General features: G+C 47.7%; 1 protein-coding gene across 1 annotated transcript in view; it reads right to left on the bottom strand.

Annotated features, from left to right (window-relative positions):
• Positions 1-3,434: 3,434 nt before the first annotated feature.
• Positions 3,435-17,799, bottom strand: part of LOC119440715 (retinal homeobox protein Rx-like) — a 34,518-nt gene continuing 20,153 nt past the window's right edge. Inside the window, exons 2-3 of the mRNA XM_037705600.1 lie at positions 4,463-4,782; positions 3,435-3,515 (exon numbers count right to left, since the gene is read on the bottom strand). Of these exons, the coding sequence (XP_037561528.1) occupies positions 3,435-3,515; positions 4,463-4,782 (401 nt within the window). The remainder of the gene's footprint in view (positions 3,516-4,462; positions 4,783-17,799) is intronic.

Raw genomic sequence — 17,799 nt, 5'->3', positions numbered from 1 at the left:
ATATTAATGGCACCCAGAGCGTGCTACCAACATCTCCGAACGTCAATTAGATTTCAGTTTCATCTTTCATTTTCGGACAATCGACTGTTTCTGCTGCATGTGGAATGCAGCCGTTCAAACATCATACAGAGCCGGTGGGTAGATCCTGCTCGTGGTTGTGCCCGATATTGTATTTGCAGAGTGCACTGGCATTCCTGCAGTTTAAAGCGTCTATCGTACAGCAGTGGTCAGCAGACACATAAGCGCGCACAGAGTGTATCTTACGCCCAAACTTCACATTTTCTTCGTCAATGTTTTAGAGCGTGACACACAAGCGTACGTTCTTCATTTATTCCTGTAAATCTTTCACAGCCACCGGAGGCTGAGAAGTATTTTTTCTCTAGTTAAAGTAAACGAACAACAAAGAGTTAACCACATTTTGTTACGCGGTCGTTCGGCTATAGCTACCTGCTGAATAAACCAAACAACATTTTGGGCTCATGCAGTTTGTTTCAAGTCAAACTAAACGTGTACCGGCTTCCATTTCCTTCGCATTAAAGTTTGTTCTTGTAATAAATAGCCTGCAGTCAAGGATACAGGTTCATAACAGCATCAAAAACCTGACATAAGGCTGGGAGCATCACATATATTGCTACGCAGCAGTGTTAAACTTAGTTCTCTTTCTTATTAATGTGAGCAATTGCACTTTTCTAGAAGGGATAGTAGTTTCCGATAAATAAATGCCACTTCTCTCCGTAAGTCAACTAATTATCCCTCAGATTCTCGACATTAAGACCTCTCCCATTAATATTTTATCACCTCTGCTTCGTCTAAAGAAGTTTTCTCGAACAAGGAAAACCAATATTGATAACACCTTCTCCTACCGATGTCAATCTCGTCTCTTATTGCGCGTCCCGAAATTTAGTTTCCCCTCGTGAACTTTGACCTCGATGTCGGCGACTTGAAATATTTCTCAGATGTTAATGCTTCGTGCTGTTGTCCATTTGAACGTTCATCACTGAAATAATTTTGGTTCCGGCCGTGTCGCTGTTTTGTGTGTAGTGGCCGGTTACGCTCTCGGGGTAGGGCCTCGTGATCAGCGGTGTTGCTGCTTGTGGGTTTAGGCGCTTGGTGAGAGTTCTGGGTTTATTTAACTATCATTTACCGTTATCACATTTTCTGAAGCATTGCGGCTTGCCCACTAGTGCTCGCGGGTGTACGGGCGCTGACATGAATCGATATATTCCCTACGATGCCGTCAAAGTTCGGCTGCAATCTTGCATCTAGATCAACAACACCAAGAACACACAAAGAAAAGAAAAGAAAGAAAGAAAGGGGATGATAGGGGACGACCTTTCCGAGGGCTGCTTGTTTTGACCACACCTGCCGCTCGTCGATCACTACGCAGCGCTCACTGAATTCGCGGTTGTACAGCAGAAATTAATGTTTATAAGCGAGAAAGCAGCGAGCGACACAAAGCGGATTAAAGCACTCGAGCAAAACCCGGAAAACTGCCGTTAGAAGAGAGAAACAGAAAAACAGCGACAAAAGCGAGGCGCTAAAAGGAATGAACAGCCTGTCCACCACACGCGCATGTCGCGTTGAGAGCACGAACGCAGCGGAGCGTAAAATGAATCTGTCGCGGGTCGTTTTCCTTTATTCTTCCTTCTCCCTTTAGCGAACGCGGCCACGCAGGCGCCGGAAGCCACTCAGCTCAGCGGGCATACGGCACTCGTGAGAACGGCCCCCCCCCCCTGCCGAACCACTATATACCAACAACGAGGCGGCAGCAACATCAGCAGGGACACCAGTGGCAATGCTACACACGGTGGCGCACCACGTGACACCGCGTGATGTCCACGCCCGCCGTCAGGTGTCGCCAACGCGAGTGAGAGTTGAGGGACACTTTTCCTTTTGCTTTCAGGAAGAAAAAAAAAGGAATTCTAATTAACACTGCCCCCTAGCGGCGGCAGGGGGCGCCTCGCGCTGCTTCCCTCTGGGTTATTTCGCGGGCGCGCGAGAGGCGAATTGGAAATCAACCGAGTGAAAAAGTGGCCCCGTACCGGAGTTAATTGCGATCGTGCGCACACTATGCTCAGCCTCAGTGGTAGCGTGCAACGCAGTGTAGACTATAGAGATGCGGTCGACCAGTAATGAGGAGGAGTTGCGTGATGATTCAGTGCGCTCTCTTCCGCGTTGCATGCATTCAGTTATGCTTCCCCTAGCAGCAGAAAAAAACGAAATATTAAACGGGCGAGTTGTAGTTGAAACGTCACGGAACCGTTAAGGACTGCCTGAGTGTCGTTTCTAAGACATAAATTATAATATACTAGGTGATAAGGGTGGTTCTATAGCTGGGAGACAATCGCCGTTATGCGCCGGAGCACACCTAGTATACTTTTTTCAGGCGTTGCATGGATTTAGCGGGACAGAATTCACAACTTCGCTAGGTGGGGGTCATGAAAGAGTGCGGCGTTGGCGTTATACGCGAAGGCGTGCCGGCGCGAGCACGCGCCCAATTAAACAGCGCCGCTGCTGCAGCGTGTACTCTCGTATAGCTTTTGCTCAGAGAACCCGTGATGTTTACGAGAACTAGTATTCCTTTTGCCATTTTATTTTTTTTTTCGTGTTACCGACATGGCCTTCACGCTCGACGTTCCAAAGCACTCACGCTTTGACTCTTCATTTCCGCGTGACCGACACGACCAGGTAAGAGGCGAATATAATTACACTTTAGTGATTACAGAAACGACTGAAGCGGAAGTCTAAGCGTTATGATATACGTAATTTGCAAAGTGAACTACGGAAGCCGCTTCATTGTTTCAAAATGTGGAGCGTCGCGCGACCGCTGCCTGATAATTATAATTGTTCGAGCACTGCTTCTCGCTGTTGAGTGCTACGATGCCGCTCTCATTCACTTCTCATAGTACACGCGCTGCCTGCATTTTCCACGTGACCTCGCCGCTTTTACCCATGGCAGAGCGTATAGTCAAAAAGGCCTTGTCAGAGGTAAAAAGGCTAAAAAAAAGGACAAGATGTTGCTCTGCCTATGTCCAAATCAGCAACGGTTATCAGGAAAGCAGAACATTAACGAAAAACTATGGGAAGAATGCAGGAGCGCTCTTCAATATAACTAACACGGATATAACGTATTGTCAGATATAACGAAGCAAACATAACGCGTTTATTGCCGATATCAGCAGGTAACAATTATTTGCTTATAACGAATATCGGATATAACGAATATAGTTTCGTGTTGGATGCGACTTTGTTATGACGAGCTTCGACTTACAAAAATACTAGGACTGCAGTCAGCGAGTCATCCGCAGCACAAGGCGAACATGCTAAAAATGTCTTTTTTTTTCTAGACACTAGGTTAGCTAAGCTTTAGTCATGCCTGGTGCTGTATAACTGTGTAATAAGTGGCGCAGTTGCCGGTGTCCTGTGCTTGCCGACTATGCTTGACTATGAACTATGCTTGAATTGATCTGTATGTCCGGACCCGTCATCTTTGTTAGTACGTGGTGGAATTCGTGCTGCACAAACGGTTAAAGACTTTAAGACGTATACAGCATTTGGAGAGTGGTGCGGACTGAAGTTAGATGACTTGTGAACTCTCCATTGCCGCATCCTTACGTTTATTATGATGACATTGATTATCACCTACTATTATTTAAAAATATTTTTTGCTGTAGAACATAAAGAACAGGAGCAACTGAGGTACAATCTGTATAAATCTCTCCACAGCAGCCAATTTATAACAGAAGAGAACAGCGAGCTAAACAAAAAATAAAATACACATTCACAAAAAGAAGTGTTCCTGTTGGTGTAGAAACGAGGTCGCCCGTGAGTGCCGCTTTCCAAACACTGCATTCACGAACACGCAGACAGACACAGTAGAAAGAGAGCGAGAAAATTGACATGGTAAAGGCAGGGAGGTTAACCTGAAGAGACGCTCCTGTATGCTATCTTACGCTGGAGAAACGGTCAGGGGGGAAACATAGCAAGAACTGAAAAAAAAAAGCGACCGTGTAACAAAGAAACGGTAAGATGATGACCCTATATAGGGTCATCACACCAGAAGTGGGTCAAAGGGCTGTTGAAATTCCTACGCTCGAGTAACCTATTAGAGAGACTCTGAAACTCCCGCGTTCGCCGCCCGCTTCATTACATGAAAGTTTGCGAAAGCGTTAGAGTAATCACGGGCTGTTAAGAGAGGCGTTTTCGAACAACGTACGCATGGTACTAAGACTGATTGGTAGGCGTTAAATCTCCTTGATCGACGCTCTTCCGAGCTGGTTGGCAGAAGACGTCATGGAGAGGCTGTCCAACGCTTAACAACCATGTTAACATCATACGACTGTGCAGAAAACTAAAAGGTTTTTCATTTGTCAGCCCGTGATCCTAAATAAAGAAGCGCCTTGCGCAGAGGAAAGCACGCACGCGTATAGTCCCGGTATATACAGACGAAGTGTCCTCTCACCTGCACCCTGACTTCCGGCAGGTTGACCTTCATGGCCAGCTCCTCTCGGCTGTACACGTCCGGGTAGTGGGATTTCTCGAACGCCCTCTCCAGCTCGTGGAGTTGGAACGTGGTGAAAGTTGTGCGGTTGCGCCGGTGCTTCTTCTTGGAGCCCGCTGCACCACCGCCCGCCGGGGACAGCGAGGAAGAAGATCCGGAACCACCCGGCGCGGGCGACGTCCCTTCAGCAGGCAGATGCGTCGTCGCGCCTTCCGGGCCGGGACTTCCGCGACTTCCGGTTCCGGGCGACAGTTCGGGCCCGCTAGAGACTTCTAGGCCGGCTGTGCATAGAGAGTGAGCGCCAGTGTTTCTCTTAATAGCTAAAACAAAGGAAGAGCAAGGTATACAAACAAACACTGGGCTATAAAAGGCTCTATTCGTATTAGAAAGCGCTAAAGCCATACAAAACAAAACGCGCAGTTAAATGAAGAGACTTAAGTGACGTCAATGACGTGTGGTCACTTATGTAACATCCTTCACTTGCATACCCGTCACGATGGCTTAGTGTATGTGGCGTGCTGCTCCTTATCTTAAAACAAAACATGGAACAAACAAGCAAAAATCAGGTTGTCGTATTTCCGCACATATTAGAAGGGGCAGCGCTAAGCTAGACAAAGCACACTAGTGATAAAAAAGTCACAAGTGACGTCATGAAGCTCCCGTCACTTTTGTCACTTCCTTTAACCTGTGTACTCATCTTCCTACTTCAATGGTTACGGTCTTATGGTGTTCTGCTACTGAGATCGAGGTCGCATGTACGATTCCCGGTTGCGGCTGCGCGGCCGCAATGCGGAATGTGAGAACACACGTGTGCCAAGCTTTTAAAGGAACCCCGGCTTCTCAGAGTTAATCCAAAGCTCCTCACCACTGCGTCTTTTATACAAGGGCTATGACTTTTGGACATAAGGCCCCGTAATTTAATTCAATACCTTCACTTGTTTGCATTATTTCTCCCTCCTCCTACCGATATGTACGTATCATCAGCTAGCCCAACTGTCGATCGTCAGATTTCCATACGTCTGAGATGACAAGTGACCTTTTGGGCTTAGTGGATGTGCTGCATGTGCTGGAACGTAGTGGACGTGCTGAACGTTTTGCGGTGCGTGAAATGAGAACATTGCCTCAAAACGTTTCGTACGCCACCGTCTATATGGCTTTATGAGTATATGTAAAGCGCCACATTTCACGGGTTGGCTGAGGTGTGACTTATAGGCGACAGTATGCGACAATGCGGAAAAACTGGTCGAAACGCGCAACACTTCAATAGAGTGTAAAACTGGGAGAGTTCGTTGATCTTCATAGTAAAAGCAACTTAAGAATAACGACGGCACAAGACAGGGAAGTACACAGGACAGGTCATACATCCCACATCAGGATAAACACATCATTGAACGAGAACATAATTACATCGAAGCCTATCAAGGATGTGCTCGCAACCGCTACATTTTCTTTCTTTCTTTAATGTGACAATGGTTACGTTTTTGCCACCTATGACCATAACTATTTGACGGAATTTAAGTAATTGAAGTAACGTAAAACGAAGCAGCTCCTAAAAGTTGTACTCTGAACATGGTAGAGCACAAGAAAAGGGGCAAAGTGCAGAAACATCGTCTTCCGACGTAAACGACAGCTCCAAGAGCAGACGTCCATCCGGCGCCTCCCGGTCTCTGGGCGGAGCGCGCGCTCTCGCCGGAGAACGCTCAGATTAGCTCCGTGCTCACCACGCTCTCTATCGCGTGTTCATCGTGTTCGAACGGCTCCTCTCAAAGGCTTAAACCCACTTCAAAATGGCTACTTTAAAAACAACCTTTCTTTGTCGGGCGCGCATTGAACGGTCGCACAATGGCCAGGCCGCAGAAAGGAGAGGAGAACGGCCTCCGTGGGCCGCTGCTTTCGAAAGCATACTAGCGCGTGTCTCCAATACCTTCCACTATACTCTCCTACATTTCTTATTTCCTTCCTTTATTATGCGTTTTAGACGGTGTATGTACGGTACACACTCGTATAGTAAATGCACACCCCCTACACACAGGGACGCACCGCGTTCGCATGAAAACGCACGAGCCAACAGGCAGAACAGCAGCTCGGTACCGGGGAGCGATGGGAGATGTCCGGGGCGGGCGCACCTAAAGGTGGCAGGACGGCCCAGAGCTCTCACAAAAAAAAAAAAAAAAGTATACAGGAGCCCCGCCGACGTCTTCCGCGCTCTCTCCTCGTAACAGGCCTGGCGCGACGACGCCAGTCTTCTCTATCGCTTTGCTTGCTTCTCACACTGGGCGTGCGTCTCTCTGTGAGCGCGTCTGTTATTTTTTGCCTCGCACAACTTCACTGTGAAAAGATGCGCGGGCCACGGAGGAGGACTCGGGGGGAGACGCGAGATAGAGGACGAAAGGCGGCCTGAAGCTTGAAGAGGCCAAGAAAGAAGCCGAAGAATAAAGAAATAAAGAAGAGAAACACCGGGAGAAGAAAAGGAGGTGGGCTCAGAATTCTGCGCTACACAAATGTTTGTGGAAGCGGGCGTCCTGCCCCGTTGTGCGGTGCTCACAGCCCGGTGCTCGGCAGCTATCCTCCTCTCCCCCCCCCCCCCCCCCCAACAACCCCCCATCACCCCCCCCCCTGCTACATCCACGCTTGCTGTGTACTCACTCCCCTACCCAGTCGACTTGTCCTCGGCTCTCTGAAGCAGACGACGCGCCGACCAGACGGCGACGGGATGTCTGCTGTCGTTGTCGTCTGCTAAACGGCTACGGTTTGTACCCTAGTCAGCTCCGCCGCCCGTGTTCACACCACAGCCCGTTCACGGCACATAAAGGAAGGGGGCGTGGGGGGGGGGGGGTGAGGGGGGTTTCCACAACTGCTAATTTCGCGGTGCCCCTTTCTTTGGCGTGCGCGCCCCTCGTTCGACTCCCGCCCCCCTCGTACTCCCGTTTTGTGCTAAATAGCCCTTTGGGGAGCTAAATTAACCCCGCGCGCACGATAGAGAGAGAGCTTTTTTTTTTCAAAGGACCCCCCGACAGAAGGCTCGGACGGGACGCCGGAGATCCGGGGGGACAGCAAGCGACACGAGGGAAACTCGGCTGCGATCGGTGTACGTATATATCGGGTCGTCGGGCAATTTGATTCGTGTGAATGTCTGCAGATGGCGCCGCTTTTCACTTAATTGTGCCCGCTTGTAAGTGCGGCGGGTCGAGTGGCGTTAGCTCCGGTTCAGCGGTCCGTAAGCACGCGCGATTGAATGTGGGCCGCGCGGCCTATTGGTTCTCACTTGTGCCGCGACATATGGCTTGCTTAGATTATTCGCGCACTTATTTCTGCTAGTATATGTACGCACACAGCCGAAGTAAAGTAACTAGGTTTGTTGATAGCAATAAAAATGACCTTGTCGTCTCCAGCGTCTCCGTATAGAGGCATTTCAAAGCGATGGAATGCAGATGATATGCATGGTTGTAAATAGTAAAGCATAAAGGTAGAGGAGGTGCGAGTCCCCAGAGTTCTATTTATACTCCTCCCCCCCCCCTCCCCCCTCGCTTAGAAACGACAAGGAAAAATAAGTCTGTAAGATAACCCTAGTCGTGCGGACATCGAGAGTTAGGGTTACGACTTTTCATTCAAGTATGAGCTGGAAAGGATGTTTGATGCTCCTAGAAGAGGTTATCGGAAACTCCGAAAAACGGTCCTCTTGTAAAAGAGAAGGCAGGAGAGCGAGAGTCAAAATAATCTGCTCAGAAATCAATCCCAGAAGGGAAGGGTTCTTATGCCAGTGCACAGTTCACGTGTGCCTTCACCGGATAGTTTTGATATCGCTGTTGCATAGTCTATAAAGGAGGAGGAGGAATAAACTTTATTTAGAGAAATGAGCAGACGCTAAAATCGTCCGAGGTGGGCGGCGTCTCTATAAAAAAAGAAAAAAAAAAGAAAATTACATATGAAACCAATATTAATTGGAGTGATGAACGGTATTAGCATGCTTTCCAATGTTTCGATAAGAAAGTCACCAATGCCTGATGAAGCCATATTTAGATTGAGCTTTCAGTTATCTTGAAATTATGAAGCGCTAGCATAGCTGAGAAATACGGTTCTAGTTGCCTTATAATCGGTGTTGCTAAGAGAAATTTTAGAGCTGCGCGCACAAGAACTTTCTCGACTCTAAAGACGCATCGCGCGGAGAAAACAGGTGTCTTCATGCATTTATAAGGTTAAGCCAGTGAGTTCCTCATAGGAGTTATTTAAGAGGAAGCGAAACATGTAACCAAAACAAGAAAAAATAACTACGAGGTTATTCTCAGGGCTTTCAAAAGCATGTACATCCATGTTTGCAAAACGTACATATACAGTGCTGGAAAATGTGCTTGTAAATCTGTGCGGCCACTTTGTCTCAGCTATGTACATCGGCGTGTTTGTTGGCATGAGGCAAAAATGCGAGCAGTGCCGTTGAACCCACGTCATCAGTTTCTTGTTCAGCATAGGCTACTTGTTTCTGCTTGCAGCTGCTTTCCTCCTCTTTGTGTTCAGTCTAGACTTCTCACCTCAAGTGGGGAGTCGTCTCTTCTGCATTTCTATGCCGCTACATTCCGTGCTCTGGCCACTGCATGAGGCTTTGCTATTGTGTTGTTGCGCGCTGTCGACGCTCGACCACCTGCAGGTTTACCCCGCGCACTGATTGAAAGGTGTGAAGGGTTAATAACGGATGCTACGCACCCGGAGGTGCCGGTTAGCTGCCGATACCAGAGGCTCACTCGCTTCCGTATGCTTGCCCTGACCCCCTGCAGCATCACCACAAGCGGGCAGCTCCTAACGACCGCCTTCAAAACAACCAGGCATGGAACAGGCCGCACGTAGACTTCTCTGTGGGATATAGCGTTGTTTACCTTTCTTCAAGGCATATTCCAGCAGATTACCAAGAGCTTTACCTCCACCTGATCTTCACGCCTGTTTCCTCGGGTACAAGCGAGTACGGGGATCAGTAAGCCCACCGCCCCTTCCCCCGTCCTTTGACACGTGGGACGCGGGTTCAACGACACTGCTCACGTTAGTTCCTCATCCCTGCAGCACGCGAATATTCATAGCTGGTCAATAATACTCACCTGTCGACAAAGCCTCGCGACCAGCTTAAGCCAGGGAGAGAGCGAGAAAAAAAAATAAACTGCCCGAAGCATCTGCTTAGCCACCTCGACGAAGATTATGCGATGACGAGGGGCACATGCACGTATCCGCAGACACGGGTCACCGCGGAGCATTTATCCGTAATTCACTGGCCCTTCCGAGAAGTTAGGGGGCCGGCAGAAGAGGAGACGCAAAGGGCAAGGAAGGGGGACTTGACTAGGCAGGCCGTGGGCACGCTTAGATGCCCCGTCTGGCTCCGGCTTGTCGCGAACGGTCTCTGGACAAAGACACAAAGTGGCGGCGGCGGCAGGAGTAGTGGCAGTGGTCCCTTCGTGTATATACACAAGAGCATGACCCTCTTTTGCTGCCTTCCGTACGCCGTGCTGGCCCCTCTTCTGAGCCCCCCCCCCCCCCCTCCCCCCTTCTGCACTCTTGTGAGGGGGGCTTCGGTCACAATGCAGTGTTTTCGTACTCGCTCATAACTGCGCGCGCGGGGCGGCCTGGAACGGGAGAGCGTGTCCAACAATGGGACCCCCTGATAGGCGCTGCTCAAAGAGATTAGACGGCCATAGAATAACACGCCGACGGTGAGCTGCGGTGGAAGGGACGTAAAGTACTGGCTGTACCAACGGGTACTGACAAAAAGAAAAACTGCAAAGCGATATGCAAAAAAAAAAAAAAAAAAAAAAAACAGAAGTACAGGAGCAAACAAGCTTGTACGCGCATAAAAATTAGCCCTGCCTCCCTCTGCGCAGTGTTCGGCTCTGCGGGAATCTATGGGTGCCCGTTTTGTCGCTAGCTTATCCGTTAAAAAGCGAAGGGGGCGAGGAAATAGGGGGAGCGGGAGGACGCGGTTGTTCGTATAGGAAAACGAGCGATTTGTCCGTCTTCGATTTTTTTCTTTTCTTTTTGTCCGGCAGGATGAGATAAGTGGAACCAATCATCGAGGTTCGGGTTGCCGGTGCGCGCGGACATGAAAAGACGAGACCCGCGCCGGTGAACAGCGCTGGATGTACGCATCAACGAGCGTTTGTCAAAGTTCGAGTCGACGACCATCGCAGGACACTTTAGCCCAGGACAATGGAGAGAGAGAGAGAAAGGATGCATGCATTGCACTGATTCACGCATGCTGGCGTAAGGAGCAAGCAAGCACTTATCGTGTTGTGGGCGAATAGCTTGTTGGCTAATACGTGGGCCGCTATACGTTTCCCGAGTAGTTCACGTAAATGGTTCGAATACTAGCACATGACCCTCGTGCCCAAGAGGGCAGGGTCAGAATAGTTTAGTGATTCCTTTCGCGCGGTTCTATTCCTTTCTTATCACCCAACGATCAGGACCGACCGCTTCTGGTCATAACAAGGACGGAGTGAAGTTTGAAAGACTGACAAAGCGCGACAAAGAAAAGAATTGGAATATAACTGTTACATTATCCAGACCCGGGACACCGCCGCCTTTTGAGTTGCGCTACAGTGCTCCTTGCTATTTTTTTCAACGGCGAGTCTTAATCGGGGAGATTTCGCAGATTACAGCTGCATCGAGGCGAGCGAGAGAGAATGACACGAAGTTCTTGTTGGGTTCTTGTTTTATTGAAACTTTCATTGAAGTATTTTATAAGTATTTAAGTGCAGACTTGCAGCGACATAAGCTGTGGGCCCATGGAACATCTGAAATAAACGTTGCAGCCTCTCTCTATGTCCTGCCGAACAGGCGGGCGAATAAGTGCGCCATCCAGCTTGTCGCACCCCGTGCACCCTTGTGTTAGAAAATGTTCAAGTAAGGATGTTGCACTCCTACATCGTGGCTGCGCCTTAATATGTTGCGCCATTCAAATGAAAATTAATTACAACCTCGTTGTTCTCTCGTGACCGTTACAATTAACCACTATGTAAGTGTGCCGCTTCTTACACGTATAGTTGGAAAAATTGCCCGACTTTATGCACCACCACTATATGCAGTCTGGTTGCCACAGCTCGCATCTTCATCCTTTCGACCTTTAACAAGTCTTTTCCCTTATTTCATTCGACCTCTGACGTGTATACGTTATAAGTACATATCGTGAAGCACCTGATTGTCACGGTGACCTTTAATTAACATCCCACTTTGTGAAAACCAGTTCACGTCAAGAGATCAGCTATACTTCCATTCGCGCGCCCACACACGCGCCCTTAATTGACACGAACACTCACTCGCACGAATTAGATGCGAAATATGATTCCGAGTTCGTATTTTTTCGAGGCTGTCGGCGGACCACAGCTGCCGTCCGAACCGAAGCGCCCAACTTAATCACGTGATATTGTATGGGGAGAATAGAGAGAAAGGGGCGAGGGGGGGGGGTCTCGCGTCCCACGTGTAAGCGCGTGGGGCCAATCAAGCCGGATTAACCCCCGCGCCCCTAGTGTGACCACCGTGGACCCTTCGAGCGACACGTGCGGTCGTTTCGAGCAGCAAAGGCTGAGCGTGTGGCGCCGCTTTGTCCGCTTCGCATATATGGGATCTGTTGTCGCCCTTTCACGCTAAACCCGCTTAATGCACTTCACTTCAAATCAATGATCAAACACAGACCTCAGTGTGAGGTTCGTAGCCACCGTTCTTTTTCGCTTAGTCGGATGAAAGAAAATTGCCTCGTCTATTATCTCAGGAAGTATACAAAATGGGCTAGCATTTGTGCTTGACATGTCTGTGTCTTTCTAAAGACGAGGCATGATAAATACTGCCGCTTAATGTCTCTAACGTGGCACTCGTCCTAGGTTTCTATAGTGATAGCGCTTCTAGAACAGCAACGCAGCTTACTGAGTTGCCATGATAAGCAGTGGATATCGTAGTTGGGTGTGACAAGAGAGAAAAGAGATTATTAGAACTAAGAGATGAACACAGCATGGCGAGATACGACACGTATATACAAGCAAATGTATATACACGATATTCGAGCAAATTGCCAGCAATTTATGGCATAGGATCAAATGAACCAAAAACAAACAAACTTTCAACTCAACACGAGAAAAACTACGCGGATCCAATGCAGATGTTGAAATTCACGCGGAACGAAGCTTCAGGCAAGCGGTGCGTAAAATTTTTTACAACTTAGGGAAATGCGTACAAGTGTGTTTACTTTCATCCTGTGAAGCGTGCCACCCCTGGTTTTTGCAATGATTATGTTTACCCACCACAAAAGTCGCAACTTGAATCTTAAGAAAATTGAATCCGAGAATGGACGGTAAAAGGCCGTTCAAGGAAAAAAAAAACACGAACTAAATCATGGAGAATAGTCGTGTCGAAGCGATGTCACCTTCTGCGATTTCAAATTACCGCTGACTACACTGGAACATAAAACACCGATGCAAGGTAAAATAAGTACACTACCTATATATATTGAAAATTGAAATGCAAACGAGACCTGAAAATGAAACATGACCATAGGAAAAAAAAATGATAAAACCGTAGACGAGCTTCCTCAGAAAATATAAGGATCCCAATTACAGTGCGGTGAACACAGTTCTTAAATCAATGTTGAGTGTAGCTTTCTTCTATGAGCTGAAGAATTGTGAGCTGTGATCTGTGAGGATATTAATAGGTGCGCCGAAAGTTGTAGACACTGGGCACAACTTTACCTTACTTATGATAAAGCTCTGTTTTGTGTTTATCTAGTATTATCCGGTCAAGTCTTCAAACGAGTTGACATATAGGTGTCCGAGCTAACGTTAGCTAAGCTGTTCAACGAAAAAAGAAAGATAAAAAAAACACGGTGTAAGAAATGATTTTAACACCTATGGTGTTCGGTCGTTAGACGAGTGACGACCGAGCATCGCAAGTCTTGTAATTGTATCTGGCACCGTGTATTTTTAACCTTTTCTTTTTTAACAGCCTGGCTAACGTTAGGTGGGACGCATGGTATGCTCGCGTGTATTTCTGCACTAGGTCCTGGAGTGTCACGTCATCAGTGCGCCTTCCATCCGGACCTTGTGTATGAAAGATGTGACTGTATGTATTCACGTATCAGATACAAACGAGTGCAATTAGGCTGATATGTACGTATTTCTTCACTTGAAGTGAAAGACACTCCAGTACACACCCTGGTTTTGTTTTGCGGTATAGTCAGCGGTACGTAGAGCTGTCGCCATGCATTTTCCACTGCAACGTTCATCCAGAGACAACGAAATGAATTCACTTCTCCACCAACGGTGACAATGGCACCTATACAAGCTACTGCCTATGATATAGAACATCCAGTACCGTACATACACCAATAAGTTGTATTTTGAAAGGTATTAGCTGGCATACTTCTTAAAGCTGAGGATCACGAAACAAGAGAGAAAGAAACATTGACAGAACAACCACAACAACAACAACAAAAGATAACGAGATACTTCCGTTTGCAAATGCCGACGCTGCGCGTTAACTTGCCAGGATGTGGCATGCGCGTGATCAAAATCAATTGGCACTCGTCTACGTCAAGAAATTGCCGGACATGACACGTCACTCACACACACCCACAAAAAAGAAGAAAAAAAAAGCGCTGGTAAGAATCTTTTTTGTGGGGCCACCCACAAGCAACCCAGAGGTCTGTTTTCTAGCCCCTTTCTTTCCCAACAAACTTAGGGCGTCATGCCCAATTTTGCAACGACGACAACCAGCGACGCTCTTAAGCTGTGGACAAGACGTTTTAAGCGTGGCTAGTTTTCTGGGCAGGAGGGTGCATGGGCCCGCTTGTATTCGCGTTGTGGGACGAAGACACCGTGACCGAAAGGATTGCTCCGCGAACTGCCGCGCTTTTCGATATACTTCCTTACAGAGCAAGAGCCTATAATCTCCATTCACCGTTGAGCAACCATGAAATACTAAGCTGGGGTGCCCTCGCAGGCGGGGGCAGCGCTCATGAAAGCAAATGCGTGCGTTCAACGTGCCACGTGTCGAGAGCAAGGGGACCCTGACGGCGATCACGTGCTTCTCACGGGGACGGTTTAAGCTGCGAGGCAAACTATAGACGTCGTGCGCCGATGGCGCGCCGTTTCCGGCGCCCCGCGACTTAATTGCGTTCGCCCAGAACCCCGAGCTTCCGACGGCGCTTGCTTCCTTTTGTACGCGCTGCGTTTCTTTATCTTTTGCAGCGTCATCGCCCTTCCGCTTCTACGGATTATTTTATATACTTGCATTGACTTTATTGATTTCTACAATGTCTTGATTTCATTGCTGTGTTTTAAGAAGTTTTCGGTATCTTTTGTACTAATTTTCGTGCACCTAGATGTCGTTTCTGTTCTTATTGATTTTCTTTCTGTTTTTTACTACTTGCCTTACACTTAGATTTCTGCTGTTCTGTCTATGCCGTGTCTACATGTAACGGCACATGCCCTGTAACGCCCATCCACGGGCTTTTTCGTCTGTTTCCTCACCGTCACTATGCTTTTGTAAAGAGCGATGATAGAAATAAAGTTGCATTTTTATTTATTTATTTATATTTGAGCTAAAGTTGCCGCATAGTCGAACGCCACTGCACGGGGAGATGGGAACATGCTAAAGTCTCCTCTGCTCTCCGAAATGTGAAGACCGGTTCAGCACAAAATGTAGCTGTGCTAACGGTGGCAAAGTAATAAGCCATATCGCAGCCAACCTCACAACGAGTTTCGCAAACAATATGTGACTCTGCTTTAAAAGAACTCGGGAAAAGGGCTTCAAGGTCAGCAGACTCCATGTCCATTTGGAATTGAAGAAAACGAAAAAGCTGATGACCTTACGCTTGAATAACTGTCATGCGCCCCAGAATTGACCAGCTAGAAGAACCTCCAGCCTACAAAATACACACTCACCAAACATTTTACGGCACTCCTCCCAACTCCCCTTCAACCCTGCAAGTCCAATGGACTTTAGTCGAGAAGAGGCTACCCTCTTGCATCAGATGCAAACTGGCTGCGCCCATACACGAGCCAAGTGTGGGTTTCGGCTAGTTGGTAACAAACTAACAGCGCGAGGAAAAGACATGTCGTTTCCTTTTGTGCTATTTTCCTCAGGCTTTCAACCTATTACCACAGACATGCCATGGTAATTGAGGACGGGACGCTCTGCTTCTCGCTTTGTGCATTAAGTGTATAGGGTCCTTCGCCCTCGGGTAAAACGCGATAATTCCCGATTTTTGCAGCCGGTATAAGTTTTATGAAAATTTAGTTCAACTCGAGTTCTTCCCCAAGATCACCCCTAAGTACTTTCTCTAAAGCAAACGCAGCACTGACATTGCTCTGCATTGCGAATGGCGTAGTTGTGATATTGAAAGCACGTCATCTCGACTAAGGTAAATTCAAAACCCTGACAGGTCTAGGACGGACACAAATAATCAAATTGCTAATAATAATGTAATTCAACAAAAGCTTGTAATTAAGCCTCCAACCTCTTGCGTAGTTAGCCCGTGTACATTATTGGCAGTGCTTTCTTAAAATTTTGTTTAAGAAAGTGTGGATAACGAATTAGGCAAGGGATTTCCAAGCACGCCTCTATCTGTTTTTGTTTTATGTGGTTTGTTCAAAGCGTGCTACCTACTTCCGATCATTTGCACAAGTTCATCACGTGACTTGCGAGCAGCTCTCTTTATCAATATATGTTTCTGTAAGTGATTTCGCTCATTTAAATAAAACGTTTGTGTCCAAGAGTAGACCATTGCCTGTGTTAATTGTTTGTGAAAGTCGGCAGGAAAAATTCCGAACATTGGGCTACCGGCCAACAAAAATCCTGATTTCTCCCTGGTATTCCTTTTAAAACGGCGCTTGACTGCCAGTAGAAAAGCCTCTTTACCCACGAGTTTTCAAGACCTATAGTGTTTCCGGGAGGGTTCGAAGTGATCGGCAAAAGAGGTCAACACTTCTTGATTGCATTTTCTAAAACTCTATGATTCGATGTAGGTTGATGAAGCGCTATGTTACTATTCTCATGCAGATATGTTCAGGTGGAACACTTGCCGGGCAAGGACGCAAGGCATAACACCACCCTGTTGCAACGTCAACACCGCTTCTCCCAGCGTTATGCTAATTGAAATGAATTGGCCGCAGTGTTGCTTTTTTCGGAAGTCAGAAGTTTATTTTTATTCAAAGTTAAATCGCATATACTCTTCATTTGAAAGTAAGCTTCAAGGACGCGACTTTTTTATAACGTGCTCCGTGCTGTAGTTATACGAAAGAGCTACGATCACACATTCTTCAGTGCTGTTAAATTGGCTGCTACACAGACTAAGTGGTTTCGTTGTATGAAATCGAAATTGATGGTATCTAATACGTCGCGGAAATGACCTTGATTCTAGATTCCCGAATGGTGAGCAAAGAATGTCGTCAGATGGCGGGCGCTTATTTGGGGCATCCTGCATCATCCTCTGTATACGACAAGGATCCTAAATACGCATTTGAAGGGCACATTTTTTATTGTAGGGAATGAAGCCTCAAGTTACATTTCACTCCAGTCGTGCAATTTTACGTCGTGGCAATCAGTATGACAGACCGCAACTTCTAAGAGCTATTGATGGCAGGATGATTTACTTATTTATTTTAATATTTTTCTTTTTTGATTGTCACAGTATGCTGCTGGGATTGCCGTTCATCACAAAGCTGTCCGCATATTATTTGGCAATGCAGTGTACAAGTGACGAGTTAGATTCGGTCATTGCCTCCCCCGAATTCGAATCGCCGAGCTTAGTCAGATGGTGACACTACTGAGTTTATTTATCGAAATCTGGACGTTATGACCCGCACCGGATAGATCTCAATAACCTTTAAGCTCGCAAATCACCGACGGCGTAAATAATTAACCGCTCAAAAGGCGTGCGTCACGTGTCCGATTTAAACTGTACACAGAGAATGCACGCAAGCGCACAAGCGCATCTATACTATATAAAGAATCGCTGGGGTAGTGGGGGACGGGGAGATAGCGCTTATAATATGGGCCAACGGTCTCCTTCACTGAACGCACACAGACGGGAGGCGAGGTCGGGATGGAGAGAGCAAAGCGGACAGGCGACAGTGCGGAGCGGGGCGTCGGGAGGGGCGCGCGCGCCCTACGAGCTCGAACCTTACGTGAGTTCGGCTCCGAACCGAGCGAGACTCGTGGAAATGTTTGCGTTCCCATGGCCCTTGACATCCCCGCAGGGCATGGCGTACGTGGGCGGAGGGATGCGCGCGCAGTCCTGTTTTGACGCCGCGCGTGGTATTCATGAGTCCTCCTGC

This window comes from Dermacentor silvarum, chromosome 2 (assembly GCF_013339745.2).
Source record: "Dermacentor silvarum isolate Dsil-2018 chromosome 2, BIME_Dsil_1.4, whole genome shotgun sequence".
NCBI classification, from domain to species: domain Eukaryota; kingdom Metazoa; phylum Arthropoda; class Arachnida; order Ixodida; family Ixodidae; genus Dermacentor; species Dermacentor silvarum.
The sequence above is the reverse complement of the archived record's forward strand: the minus strand, read 5'-3'. Positions and strand labels throughout refer to the sequence as shown.